Below are 15,048 nucleotides of genomic sequence, written 5' to 3' on the forward strand. Positions count from 1 at the left end.
ATAGCTCACACTTTACAGCAGCTCAGAGTACATCCTGTAAGACGACTGCTTTTAGAACAGGGATGAAAGAGACTTCCTGGAGGATGCTGAAGAGGTATTCATGGATGCTATTTCTAAGACAGATGCCAGTGCACTTATTATCTTTTTGTATTTTTATGTTGTCTTGTCTCAGCTTGCTTTGTAGTACAGCTTCTTGTACTGTATCTCTTTCCACCCTTAACTTTTTTTCCCCTCTATTAAGGGGCAATTTTGTTTTTCCTAAATGACGTAAATATTTGTCTGGCATGTAGCAGATCAAGCAAAGGAGAGGGACCTTACACTTGACCTTCCACATTTAGTAGATATCAGAGGGCCATATTCATCAAGTTATCTAGTTCCCTCTGCTGCCAGAGACTCCACTGGGAAATCAGCTACTATCTATACAGAAGCGAAGTCCCTAACTATTGTTGTGGTCTGGTGATCATGATTTACTTCTACTAAGGATGGTACAAAATTTGAATATATTTCTCAGTAACATAGGGAAGAGATGTTTATAACTAAACATTTTAATTATTTAAGATTTTAATAAAATGTATTGCAATATTCAAAGAAATGAGGAATCGTACCTGGATTTGAAACTCTGAAGATTCTGTCTGAATTTCAGCTTCATGGGAATTATATCCTTTGCATGAATGTCTGCCAGTGCTGTTGAGAAAAGAGGACATGACTAATGAAAAAAGTCTGTCATTAGTTTTGTTTAATAGATCTTCCAAGAATACAGAGAAAAGAACTGAACCACGCCTGCTCTAAAACACCATATACTTCTCGTCAGCTGTATGTCCTCTATGCACAGCTTCTCTGACTAAAAGCATCTCAACTCTAATTCTTTTGGGATTGTCGAAATGTATATCAGCTCTGGTATTCTGATGTTTTTGTGCTGGAAGATGTAATGACTTCTTCAGTGTAAAATGATATCTTTTTTTCTTTGACCACTATTTCATTACAGGAATTTTACCATCCAGCTGTAGTATGACCACCATCAGACAACCTTTCCAATTCAGACGTAAAGTAAATGAAGTAAAATTGATAGAGGAAGCAGAAAGTCAGAACAAATACCTTTAGTCAAGTCCATGGTTTGAGAGTCATGTACTATCCTATGTTTCTTAGGATTCCAGTTGTCATCTGATGTGTATAACTCAGGTAACTGAATACTGTTTTTCCCACGGATATCAAAAATGTCACAGGCAGTCTAGAAAAAAGTAGTAATTATGACTATTCATGGAAAATAGATATTCTTAGTGTTGTCATATGTTTGTTGTTCATTTGCTGGTGCTATCTTTATGGGGAGATTTCAGTTTCACTGACTGTTGTTATTCATCGAATTTGTTGAATTCAGTAATGCTATAGGATTTCAGCAAGTTTCCACTTCTACATCAATCTAGCTAAAAAAAAGAAGATCTACTTAGCAAAATTAAGAGGCCTAATGCTACTGTCCTTACTTACACTGGGCATCTCATTATCCAAAAGTTTTTGTGGTACTTTATGTGAATACTAACAAATTACAGAAAAGGGATCTCATTTCCCCTTCAATTTAGATAAGCAGCAGATGAAAGAGAAGTTCAAAATTCAGATAACAATCCATCTCTGCTTTCTTTCATTATTCTCTATTTTTCTGGGATGCCAGTAAAGACCAAAATAATTGAAATGAATGAATTAACTAATACATAAGCTAGATATTTATGTAGTCACCTTGAATGCAGTGACCGCCCACGTGCGAAAGGCTTCTTCTTGACCATTGAGTTCATCTCCTTCACCCACTGGAGTGAGCTGCAAAGCCCCCAGTTGGGACAGTTTTTGGTCAATGGCATGAGCAAAGGCACAGAACTCAGGATACATGGTGGACCCCAAGCCAAACACAGCATATCTGCAGGAGATACAAATAAGACCACTATGTTATGGTGAATGATATACAAAAGGATTCATCTTAAGTAAACAAAATAACAAATTATTTTTACCTAATTTTTCTTCTCAGCAATTTCATGGTGAGCAAGGAGTTCTTTAATGTCTGTATAAAAATTCATAAAACATTTAATGTTAGAAAAATACTCTTTCATTTAAAACAGAAGTGATACTCTGATCTATGCCTTAATTACATACATGAGAAATGAAAGACTGACTTTGAAACACAGAATACCCTGAGATGAAAGGGACCCAAAAGAATAATCAAATCCAATTCCTGGCTCCACAAAAGATTACTTAAAAATTAAACCATACATCATCTGAGAGTGTTGCCTAAATACATCTTGAACTGCAGCATCTTGGTGCCATGGCCACTTCCCTAAGTAGCCTGATCCAGTGCCCAGTTATACTCTTGGTAAAAAAAAAACCTCTCCTATTTCTCAGTCTTAACTTCCCCTGAAGCAGCTTCATGCTGTTCCCTAAGGTCCTATCACTGGTTCAGACAGAACTCCGAAATGCTCATCTCAGCATTCTCTGAACTAAGTTGCATATGTGCTTCTGAGGCAAATAGTACCTTTCCATTATTTGGAGAATCTCCATTTCCAAAAGTGCTGGTAACCACTAAAAGTAGTGTTTCTTTTTCCAAGTCACTGATGTTGTACTCATCCATGCACAGAATCTGGAAGATATAAAGCTGATCAGAAACTGCTAGGAGACATAAAAACTCATATTAGATCTCTCTGTTGTCAGATGACTGTTGACCAAATTTACAAGGCATTATTCTATATGAAAGAAGTCAAAATCTAAGGTCTAACTTACATTTAGCAAACATACAAAACACAGGCTTAGAATGAAAAATCTCGCAGAAGCTGATAAAACTAGGCAAACTTCATCTTCCGTTTAGTTTAAGTGACCTATATTTCCTTACCTTAGTGTTGAAGGCACAGCTGAACAAACTGCACAGATTGCTGGCTAATGTTTCTGATTTCCCAGTCTCTGTTGCATAGATCACAGTCACCTTGGACCTGGCTGCCATTGTTTTTCGCAGCAGCAATGACGCAAAGAGTACAGCCCTGAGAAAAAAAAAAAAAGCACATCATGTATCATTTTGAATATAGCTATGTAGAAATTCAGACTGATGCACAAGCAGTTTCCAAGATAAGGCTCATTTTGAGCATGGCTATTCCTTGGAAGATTGTTAAGAAGCAATACAATATAGAAAGCCCTGAATAAGAACATTAGATATGAGCATTACTTAAGCGTGTACATGCAAGTCTACAATTCAAACAAACCAGGTCATCCCTACTGTAATAATTATCAAAAAAATGTGTAAGAGAAGCACCAGAAAAATAGAATATTTCAACAAAATCGTGATGTTTATTTGAAAAACTTACTTGGCCAAAATGCTCAACTTTATTTCTCTTTTCTTTGGCCTACGGGTCTCATCATGCCAGATGTGTGTTTTCCATGCATCCACCTTCAATTAAAAAAAATTGCGTTTCAGATAAGAAATGCAAAACAACAAATACACAATTTGTGTACAGTTGAAAGGGACAGATTTGACAGTATCTACATCTATGATTTGCTGCCTGTACAAACACTGACCAGTCTCTACAGCACTAAATTACATTATATTTATAGCCTAGGAATTCAACAGAACTAAAATTATCTTGCACAGTAAAAGAGAAATTGCTTGCTCTTTTATGAATTTATCCAGTAAAATTTGATTTTTATGTACCAAGACTAAGAGCAGTATGAATAATAGGGGCTTTTCATTCAAACTTGTCTGTATCTCACATTATCATCTGTACTGCTGAAGTTGTCTGCTAGAATCTTTATTTTTTTGACATGTACCTGGTAGTAAAAGAAGGGAGTGAGGACATAGTTCAACATCTCCTGGTGGAACACAGGAGTTATGCTCCCTGACATAGGAGGTACAATCCACACCCAGTCAGCTGGGCAGCCTCCTCGCACACGATACTCATTCTGCATGTATTTCATGAAGGACTCAGCAGCTGAGTGATGATCCATGATAGTAACATTTTGTTTCTAGAATAATTGCAAAAAGAGAAATATATATTAAAAAAGTCCATTCCATAGTTAAAGTAATCCTTTTGCTTGCTTAGTATTCCAAGAAATTTATACAGTGTTGGGAAATATTTACTACTAATAACTATAAAATGAAGATATAGGTGGACCTTTGACTAAGAATTTTATTAAGTCCTTTTTTATTTAACATCAGCATTTTACCTTTCCAGCATTGAGAATGCATGCTGAAAAGCCTATGTTTCATTTTTACCCATCTTCCATAATGTCATGATTATCTTAAAAAGACTGTAATTGTGAATGAAATACATGAATTCCATGGCCTTATGTAGATTTTGACACTTAGACATCTGGGCTAATAAGATGAACAATCTTGCCTTTAACTTCCTTTTCATTTTTTTTTTTTCTCCCTTTCCCCTCTATCCAAGGGGCAACAGCAGGGCATTTACATTCCCCTACTTTCCCAGACATAAACAAATAACAACTACATTGGAATTATATTGGTAACCTCCTATACATTGAGTGTTGGCCCACTAGCGCTATATTTGTATAAAGCTGTTGTAAGTGAAATGAAAAAAACACAGTATTCAAAGCATTTCCAGATACCAGACTCACTGACTTACCTGGAAGCTATGAAGCACAGCCACATTTATCTCTACAACAGCTCGGTCCTTCCACAATGATGCAAGTTTGTTGGTTTCCAGTCCCATTCTTCTTCCAACCTCCTACAAGTGGAAAAGAGAGAGAAAAGGGACAAGCAAATTTACTATGCTCTATATACATGTCATGATTTCTCCACCTCATCACATTAACATGTAGATAAAAGTATTTGAGAAAGGTCAATCTTATGCTGGAGAAAGTGAGAGCCACACATACTTTGTATTAGAGTTATCATGAGGCCTCTATTCTGGTTTGGAGAAGGAAGGGGAGCTCTGCTGGACCAAATGATTAGAGAATGACAGCATCTGGTTCTAAGTCATTATTATTAATTTGCAGAGGGAAGGAGCCCAAGACCTGCAACTAACATCCAGGACTCCATTGCCTTGTCAGCAGCAGACTGGAACTAATAACAAATCCATTCTCTTCTCAGTCACAAAATCCCTCATTTCGGGAGATTACCTTCAGGATATTGTACCGCTGTACATCACAGAAGTCTCGCACTCCAATCTCTGTTCCCATGTACCAGCCGTTGAAAGGACACGCAGTAAATTCCAGGCCTCCCACCTCAAGGAGCATGTTGGCAACAGCAGGCAGAGCGTACCACTTCAGATCCAACTCCTTAAACCATTCATATCTGTTAAATAAACATTTGATTTGTTACTTTATGTATTCCTCCCTTAGTCAACAACCAGAAAAGCCCAGGAAGTGAAAGATCACTGTCTCTAGGGAGACAAACCTATGAAGCAATCTGCAAAAGCTTGTAGCAAAGTTTTCGCATACAACATGGTAACTGGGAATGGCCTGCTAAGGAAATTGAGGAACAGTATGACAGAGTTCTGCAATCTGCAGCCCGCTTCCAAAGCAAAGATGAAGCAAGAAACAAAGAAAAAAAAGCAATAAGCATTTTGTGGCGAGTGCAACCATATTTTACATGCGTATTCCACTGGCATAAGAAGCTATGTTTTTTTTGTTTTTTAATTCTGAATCTGATTGAAATGGAGAATATTAAAAAAATCCAACAGAACTACCATAGACTTTGTTAATTTAAATCTCATTCTACTGTTCTAACAGGCATTTTATCTTTCAAGACAATTTACTATAATTTCATCCTAACAAAGAACTCAGAAAATGACTGCCACAAGCACAGGATAAGTACCAGTCACAGTGAGGCAGAGGCAAAAATGCGATTAGCTAAACCTGGTATGCTTACTTTGGATGCTCCATTGGCACTTCAAGGATAATCTCTGGCGGGTATTCAAATATTTCTGGATCTTGGCCGTTTGCTTGGAGAATGAGTGGAACTACATCAAAGCGGCCATATTTCGGCTTCCACCCAAGCTCAATGCACAACTGTAAATAAAGAAAGTGAATTTCATTTTTGAAGTCCCCGTTAACCCTCTGAGGTAAATTCTCAGTGCTAAAGGTTGTCTTCCCCCTCAAACAAGACCAAGATTTAAGAGGAGTTTTAGCACTGTTCTGAGATGGAGGGGAGTATTTCACTGCATAGTAACAAACTGTTGCTTCAGCCTGCACCTAGAATCTGTGGGGCAGGAAATAAATAGCTCCCTCCCAGACTGCATTAAAAAAAGAAGAAAAATAAATGAAACACAGGTGAGTTAATCAAGATGGAAAACAGTTATGATCCTGTATACCTTTGTGAACTCCACGCTTGCAGGGTCTCCTATGACAGACCCATCTGGCATTTGATATCCAGCATATCGGATGAGCTGGCTGTTCCAAACACGGAAATCATGTTTCCCATCAGTCCTCTGAGGGAAGATGGTGATGGCTGATCTGCTCAGAGAAATGATCAATGACATCACAGCAGCACATCAAACACATCCTGATTATATATAGATAGATATAAATTGTTACTGGCAGCAATTATTTTATATTTCTAAAATAAACATCATTAAGAATAAAATCATTCATTCTTTCCCATCTCCCCAAGTCTTCAAATCATTTACTTCCCCAGGAATTATGAAAGCTTTTTGCAACATTATCCACAAATGTTAAAAACTTTCGAAATGGTTGATGGTGCATGTGAGAGGAGCACATAAGTATCAGAAGAATTAGGAGCAGAGACAAGTTGTCAAAATATTTAGATCACATCAGGTCTATTATGGAGTTCTGAATCCAGATCTAGATGGAATTCTTGTTATTTAAAGTTCAAATGAAATAAAAGAGACCTACCTTATATTTCCGTTGTTTGTGGCATACTGAATATGGCGACAGATATATTCAAACATTTCCTTGGCTGTTTTACAATCACGTGCATCAAATACCTGTATGTTTTCCCCAAAAAGGTAAAGAAAAAAAATAGTTTTGAAAGAATAATCCAAGCATGTTATTTTTCTAACACAGTTAAGGATAGGATATCAGTATTTCTCAATTCACTTCTAGGAAAGGTTTGTTTTTACCATTCTTTTATTTTCACATGTAACAATCCTCCAAGGCCCAAGAGATGGACCTGCTTCCATAACTTGATTGGTTCTTAACTGTAACCAATCCTATATAAGTTTTCCTTCTATTATGGAGCAGAGAAGTACAAGAAAATATTGATTTTATGATATGGACAGGAAAGACAGTCCTCAGTTGAAGCAATTGGCACATTTTACCAATGTGCAGCAGACAGCTATTCAACCATAATTTTTAGAGTCATAAGCTACCTGTAGATTGGACCACTGAATTCTCCCAATACACCTCGGAGCATTTCTCCAGGCCTGTTTGGCAGCAAATATCAGTTCATCCTTTGTCAGATGGTAGGTTCCTGTTGTTTCTATCTCTTTGGTCACTGTTTCTAGTCGGGCCAGGTGCTCTTCTATTTTTAACCTGTTGAACAGGAAACAGCCATGAAAAGAAACAATGAAAATTTCATTACTTACAACTGATCTAAATTGCAGATGCCTCTTTTGTTCTGGGTCAAGAAGAGCTCAGACACTGCTGAAAACATCAAGTTTTGGATGTTTTCCTTTGCATCCTTTTGCAAGAGACCTCCATCTGCATTGCTGATTTTACGTACTATTATGCAGGTAGAGCCCATTTCCTAGGAGGGGATTGGTATCTATACAGCTTCAGATAGTGCAAGTTTGATATACACTGAGAAATCTGTCCTTCTCATATATCCTCACTGCTTGGTTGTGAAATGGAAATACACCGACTGTTCTCTCAAAGTTCAATTACTTTCACAGGAACAGAAGTCTTCTGAGCAAAGTAAGATTTTGATGCAAAAAAAAAGGAAGTGCTGAGCAATTATTTTGTTAAGGAAACTAATTTTTTTTAGTTTGATAATAGAAAATGAAGTCAAAACATTAGGAAATATTTATCGCAGGACAGACAAAAATTGTTTTGTTGGTCTACAGACAGAATGAAAATAGCCTGCACTGTCTGAGAGTTTTCACATTTTCAACAAGATGAAAGATCAAGGGCAAGCACATAAGACAGTGTAAATCAATGTGATCAAATACCACAAGCACAGAGATGTGCAAATGTAATACTCTGGCAAGTAACCGTAGTCTGTATGTAAAACAGGGATTTTCTGAGAGATTCTGCTGGAATAAAGCTTTGTAGAAGAGTTCGAAGTCTCTAAAGAAGAAGCCATTATGTGGCTGAGTCCCTTTGAAAGCCCGATAATATTTTATAGTGAAATACGCAAATGAAGAATTGTCACTGAAAGCTTGTCACTTGAAAACTTTAACACTGCAAATTCTTGGACCTCAGGCAGCTCTTCCAGCTTTTCCTGCAACAAGATCTCTCTGCACCATCTCTACCAATTCTGAAGCTAAAGCATCGCTCTCAGCATGCTCAGTAATCTTATGTTGATGATAGCACAGAGCAAGGTTGAGAAGCTCTGTGGTATCAACTGTCCTTCCATACTTTGGCCAAAGCCTTGAGAAGTAAAACATACAATAAAAGAACACAGAGAAAAGATGCTCGGAACAGTACAAACTACAAGCATTACCCACATGTCTAAGACTAATCCGAGTAGGGGACAATCCTATTAACATCCAATGTTAAGAAAACAGAAAGTCACATTCTGAAAGAGCCCTGAAGAACCTGCTTATTCTAGTATACTATAATGCAACACACTCTGAAGGGATGGGGCTGAGAAATGCACTGAAAGAGTCCACGGTAGTAATCTCTAGACTGAGGATTGCAGAAGCAGAATATGAAGTGCAGTAATGATACTGTTCACGTTTTTTAATAATCACCTCTTTTTTGGAAGCATGCTATGTAACTGCCAATGCCTCTCAAGAAATTAAGCAGCCTAGTCGCACACACAGGTAAGGAGGTAAAGGAATTTTATTCCAAAAATGAAGATACAGTTAGCTTACTCTTTAAATGAACTGTAGTACTGCTTGACAAAGTCTATTGCCTGAGGTAGAAGCTCTGCTGGAGGAACTGGCCCATCTCTAGTGCCTCTCACCAGGCCCTTTGGGGTCATGAGTGCTCCTTGGCAAGCTTTGGTCCGACAATTGATAACCTGAAAAATAATAAAATTTTAAAAAGCAATGTTGCACTACAGATCTTCAGAAAGTTCAGAAAAATTACTGCTTAGGTTTCTGTCTTACCTCCTTTGCTGTCAGGTGTAATGTGTCAAGAAGGCTGGATCCATTTTCCAAGTTCCTTACTTTTACATGTCTAGGACATCTTGATATTTGGTTTGAAGCTTTGATACCATTTTGTGGGGGTTTCTGGACATAGAAAAGACAGAAATACACACTATCATCACACCCATTAAATATCATAATGCTTCAATTTTATTTTTATGTTACTATTGAATACTACAATTTAAAGGCAAAGACTGACATGTGATCTTCTCCAACAGGGTATTTATTCATTTGAGTACAAAACTATTGATCTGGTCTACAGTTTGATATGAAACAGACAAAAGTGTTTTTGTACTAACCAAACAGTACTTGCCACTACAAACAGCTTTGTAATTTCAAAGTCATAGTCTCAGGAAAAAAAAGCAAATCAGACAAAATTAGAGAAAGGACAAAGCTTGGGTTTTCAAAGGAATAAAGGAATTTGGCACTCCAGTCCTACTGGGCTAGGTACCTGGCATCAAGACTTACCAAGGCACCTTTTCATTCAGAAAAGAGCTTTCATCCAAAGGTCTCACATCACCCCTACCCTCATGTAACCACAGTTATTCCTTGCATGAGAACTCTGAAAGGTTCTGAGCAGCAAGTACAACCTGTGTGAACTGTCAGTATCAGTGAAACTAGAAACAGACCCCTCTCCATCACTGACCTCCGCTGAAGTGATTATAGGTGACATCTCTATCTGCTTCTTGCTTAGACTGTGTAATTTGGCATCATCTTTCACAAAGCTTTCAAAGACAAAAAGACAATACAATATAAAGTAAAAACTAAGCATATTGCTTTCATGTTTTTATAGAACACAAATGCCTCCAAAGTCTTAGCATACATGTAACCATTATAGCATACCAGATAAATTTAGAACCATGACAGTTAACTACAATGCTTTATTTTCTCAGTGATGTATACAAAAGCTTAAATGTACCTCAGTAAACCAACACTACCTTACTAAATCAACACCACCCAATGCCCCCAGGGACAACCACTCTTTTGTTAAAGTTACTGCAGTGGAAGCGCACAACAGTATCTTTCCTTTTCAAACAAAAGCGAAACCACAGAACTATTACAGACAAAGATCTTACCCATGGAACTTCGTATCTTTCTCCACGTTATTATTGATATCCTTCTCTTCAGAGGACTGGTTCTTAACAACACGAGGCTTGAATGCAAACTGCCATGGGCACAGCATTTTGTACACTTTATTTATGCTTTTACTTCACAGTGCTGAAATCTTGTTTTGTGTGATGTGGGAACGCTTCTGAGGAGAGAAAAAAAACCACAAGGTCAGTTTTTGACTAAGAAGGTAACTCCCTTTAAGAGGATGCAGAAACTCTGCAGATTAGTGAATTTGATCTAATTAACTTTCATCATTTAAAAAGGAAAAATTACTTGATACTTACAGTAATGACACACTGATAAGGAGAACTGTTATTTTTAGTAATGCTACAACCATGTTTTACTCTATTATTACGTAAATAATAGCCTAAAACAGCCAACACATCCATGCTTAAATTCTCTGAAAGACACACCTTGAAATGCTCTTTGTTTTTCAAAAGTTTGTAACATGTCATTAAATGTTGTACTAATTCATATCACTGTATCTTTGCAAGAAAAAAAGGATGTAAAATTTTGCTGTTATTCATACAATGATTATCATCAGAAAAAAAAAGTTTTTAAATTAAATCAAAGCATTTTGCAATATATTCAGTTGCCTGAACCAAATGGAATTCTAAGATGCTGAATTCTGTATTTTGTAAGATATACATACATGGCACTACTTGAAGGTAAAATCTAGCATTTATATAAGACTGTAAGCAGCTTATTTTTATTTACTGTAACATAGATTTTCTGCCAAAAGCAGATTTTTGTGCCAGGGAAGGTGTGTCAGGAAAAAAAGGAGCAAAGCAAAAAATTGCTCGGTAAAGCAGAATTAGTCACAGAGTTTGTATGTTTCATGAGAGTCACATTTTAGGCTCCAGGATGCTGTGTGCTGTAAAATCACACAGAAAATAAATGAAAGTAACTATCTGTGCAGAAACTGAAAGGTGCTAGAACTTGTCTGTTAAGCCAAGTAAAATACACAGTGTGTAATAAGCATTTGTGTACTGTTACAAAATAGGAACAAACCTAGATCACTATACTGCAATAAAAAAATGCTGCAGTGCGCCTGTGCATTATTACAAATTATATTGCTGTGTATCATTTTAAAGCATACAAAAATGAAGAGAGAAGAAAAACAAAGAAAAGGAAAGATGAGAAAAAAAGAAAAAAGAGAAATAAGAAAAAAAAGAGAAAAATAAAGAGAGCAGTAAAGAGGGTGAAAGAAAAAGCATGTACCAGAGAAAACAAGAGAGAAAAGAAAGACATTAAAAAAGATGCTCCTATTTTCCATTCATTAGTATAGTAACTTGCTTGCATTTTATGCTTTCACAACAGTGTTGCTCAAAGAACATTTATGGTATTATCCATTACACCCACAAACCTTTCAAGTCTGCTAGAAGAGGGATGAAGTTTTCAGAGCAGCAGGATAGCCTGGAAATAAAAGAGGAGACTGATTCCAATACTTTGCTTCTAATAGGGAAATAAAATAGTTTGTTATACAGTTATTTCATTTTGCAAGCTGCAGCAAATGAAAAGTTAATAGAGCAATGAGACACAGTGTCCTTACCGTGTTTTTGTGAGAGATGTTTCCAAATCTGCTAGGAGAAGGACTTCTCTGTGCAGGTTGCTTTCTTTCAGTCTCTCCTGCTCTGTATCCCTCCTGTGAGGCCAAAGCATTTTATATACCCTAGAACTATGCATGCAAAACAGCTGATCAAGACTACAAATAGACAGCAGTCAAGGGGGGAATCCCTAAAATTCCCACACTCTCTGAGCATGGGAGGGCACGTAGCTGATGTGCTGCTACTGCATTACATATTTACTAACCAGTGACAGAGCTGTGACTAATTCTTTGGTCTTACAAGTACCTCTTCCCTTACACGCAGTATGCTGCAATTCTGACTCCTACAGTTCTCAGTCGTAGATGCAATATAACACAGGAAAGTTTTTCAGTGAACTCTGCAGGCAATTTAATATGGAAAAAATACGCCCTGGAGGAGCTCATATTGTACCCGTGGATGGCTGTTCTCCTGTACATTCAGCTAGGGGCTTCAGGACTAAGCCTGTGACTTTCATAAAGAATTTAGAGTAATTTTACAGAATCATAGACCTTAAGGAAATTGACCAGTAAAGCATTTAAATAAATACTTATAACTTAAGACAGGTATTTTAACATGAATATACACTTGGTAATATATTAGTTGCTTATTTTTGGTATAATCTTAAGGGACTTTTATCAATAGAGCATTTGTAGAATTCTTTCCTCTACAAGTCTCCATATTGCAGTCATTGCTGCCTGTGAGGTTTGCCCTTTTGTGCTCTACCAACATGTTAACTTGGAAGGAAACTGCAACTCCCTGAAAGTATAAACTATTCACATCATGTTGTATTTGTAAACACCAGAAGGACAGGCAGATGATGAAGGTGGGACAACTGAGCTGATTTTAGACAAAATGTGGATATAAATACAGTACAGAATTGGGTTTCCCCTCAACTTCCAAAAGGCATAAGCAATCTGGATCTAACAGTGGCATACAGAACACAGAGCTTTTAGAGAGCTGCTGACTCAAATGCTGGTATATCAGTACCAAAGTCTCAAGGACTTTATCCTGAGTTGTTTCTTCATGAGTATTATGTATGACTGAATATCGCTATGTGATAAAACTTCTTAGATGTTTTCAAATCACAGCGATAATGACAGAAAGACTTACAAGTACTGATCAAGGGTCTGCAGAAATTTGGCACAAGGCTATACAAGAAACAAGGAAACAGATTCTCTTTTCATCTGCCACTTTTCTACTGGGCAAGCTTGGACATGGCATTTTTTTCTCTATGTCTCAGTTTGCTCTCAGTTTGCTATTTAGAAGTGAATATTAAGTGCTTGTGTAAGGCACTGACAGATGAAGTTACATGTACCCGGGTTCATGCATGAATACACCTGTATTTATTTCACATTCAGGGCTGCAAGAGAAGAATCTCTTGAAACAGACACCTGAGTTGTCTATACTTTGAGCACTCATCTGCTTGATTGTATCATGCTTGTGTTCTTTGCATTCACTGCTCATGAATGTTCATATTTTTTTTTAATAACCGTGTGCGTGAACGGTCAAATTGAAAGTGTCTGAACTGTAAGAAAAGTTCAGAAATGAAAAAACAAGGTTATATTAACCTTACATTTGCTGTTTTGTCAGGATTTAAAAATTGCTTGGATTCCTTCATTTTTTATTAAACCTAAATTTAATAATTTTGAATTTATTAAAGCATAATAATAAATTTAATAAATTTAACTTTAATAAATTTAATTTATTAAGTAACAGAGTACTTAAAAAATATGCATTTAAATATAGATATTTAAATGATTTCAATTTCTAAGATTTTATTATACACCCTTTCTGCTTCTCCTTGATTGGAGACCACTGAAAACAAAGAAAGGCTACGCAGGGATTTGGTAAGAAAAGTCACATTTAGAATTACCAGAAGAGGAGGAACATCTTTCCTCATGAGCACTGTTTATAGGGCTGGCAATAGCTATAGCCATTCAGTGAACTGCTTATTCACCAGTTTTTCAAGCAGGACTATTCTTTTACTCACCAAAATCAGCAACAAAAATCTCACCACACATTTCTTAGGTGGAGCCAGAGATGAGCAAAACAAGCTCACAGTGCCCTCCTTCCACTAACATTCTATGGTGTCTGCAATATTCCTTCATCAGAAAACCAATTCCACAGATTTTGTTTTATTGCCACTTCTGCCTCTGCCATAATAAATGCAAGAAGTACTTGCTCTTCTTGTATTAGCTTTGATGAAAGAGGTGCCCTTTCAGAACAGAATGTTTGACCTATTCAGTAGCATTCTAAGCATGCAGTAATTTTGAGTCAAATTTTCTCTTGTTTCTGCAAACAGAAACAAAACCGTGGTCTGTAGCTTCCACAGCAGACATTCTGCAATTTCATGAAAAATCAAGTCACATATTTTTTGACTGCAGTATTCTGCATCAACTTAAGAAGCTGTATTCATAAAAGCACTTAAATAACAAACTATATTTGTATGGCTGCTCCGCAGAGATCAGACAAACGTAAGTCCTAAAAGGTTTACAAAACTCAGGCAAAGCTGATGATAATGAGCTTATTTTATTAACTTCACATATCCCAAAAGACACACTTTTCCATTGTTGCAACTTCCTAAATCACTAGAGATTTTCTTCTAATTTCTCTTGCCTACCTAATCTACTTCAGACATCCCCATCTTTCAGAAACATTCCATACAACGTCACAACCTAGAAATGTAACACTGCAGCCATCTCTGAATATTTGTCATCTCAGAAGATCTAAGACTTCAAACATTCGACCTATAGAATCATAGAAAAGTTTGGGTTGGATTGGACCTTTAAAATCATCGAGTTCCAACGCCCTGCTATAGGCAGGGACACTTCCCCTCTCGCTCAGTTGCTCACAGCCCCATCCAGCCTGGCCTTGAGTGCTTTCAGGGAGGGGGTATCCACAGTCTCGCTGGGCAGCCTGTTCCTCACATCTCATCACCCTCACAGTAAAAAACTTCTTCCTGATACCTAGTCTAAGTCTACCTCTTCTAGTTTATAACCACTTCCCCTTGTCCTTTTGCTACCCTCCATTATAAAAAACCTCCCTGGCTTTTCTTTAGTCCCCCTTCAAGTACTGGAAGGCCACTATAAGGTCTCTTT

General features: G+C 37.1%; 1 protein-coding gene across 5 annotated transcripts in view; it reads right to left on the minus strand.

Annotated features, from left to right (window-relative positions):
* NOS2 (nitric oxide synthase 2) overlaps nt 1–12,005 on the minus strand; it is a 109,694-nt gene extending 97,689 nt beyond the window's left edge. For all 5 annotated transcript variants that reach the window (XR_016459183.1, XR_016459184.1, XR_016459185.1 and 2 more), the window contains exons 1-20: nt 11,917–12,005; nt 11,731–11,780; nt 10,331–10,506; nt 9,901–9,979; nt 9,216–9,338; nt 8,979–9,127; nt 7,314–7,476; nt 6,838–6,929; nt 6,297–6,438; nt 5,855–5,994; nt 5,104–5,278; nt 4,608–4,709; nt 3,793–3,987; nt 3,333–3,415; nt 2,867–3,011; nt 2,513–2,617; nt 1,995–2,044; nt 1,729–1,903; nt 1,096–1,228; nt 606–684 (exon numbers count right to left, since the gene is read on the minus strand). Coding sequence is in view for 2 of the 5 variants with exons in the window: in XM_031591421.2 (XP_031447281.1) it covers nt 606–684; nt 1,096–1,228; nt 1,729–1,903; nt 1,995–2,044; nt 2,513–2,617; nt 2,867–3,011; nt 3,333–3,415; nt 3,793–3,987; nt 4,608–4,709; nt 5,104–5,278; nt 5,855–5,994; nt 6,297–6,438; nt 6,838–6,929; nt 7,314–7,476; nt 8,979–9,127; nt 9,216–9,338; nt 9,901–9,979; nt 10,331–10,437 (2,237 nt within the window). In the remaining 3 variants the exon portion in view is untranslated. The remainder of the gene's footprint in view (nt 1–605; nt 685–1,095; nt 1,229–1,728; nt 1,904–1,994; nt 2,045–2,512; nt 2,618–2,866; nt 3,012–3,332; nt 3,416–3,792; nt 3,988–4,607; nt 4,710–5,103; nt 5,279–5,854; nt 5,995–6,296; nt 6,439–6,837; nt 6,930–7,313; nt 7,477–8,978; nt 9,128–9,215; nt 9,339–9,900; nt 9,980–10,330; nt 10,507–11,730; nt 11,781–11,916) is intronic.
* Nucleotides 12,006–15,048: the final 3,043 nt, after the last annotated feature.

Source organism: Phasianus colchicus, chromosome 21 (assembly GCF_987193195.1).
Source record: "Phasianus colchicus chromosome 21, bPhaCol1.hap1.1, whole genome shotgun sequence".
In the NCBI taxonomy this organism is placed as follows: Eukaryota; Metazoa; Chordata; class Aves; order Galliformes; family Phasianidae; genus Phasianus; species Phasianus colchicus.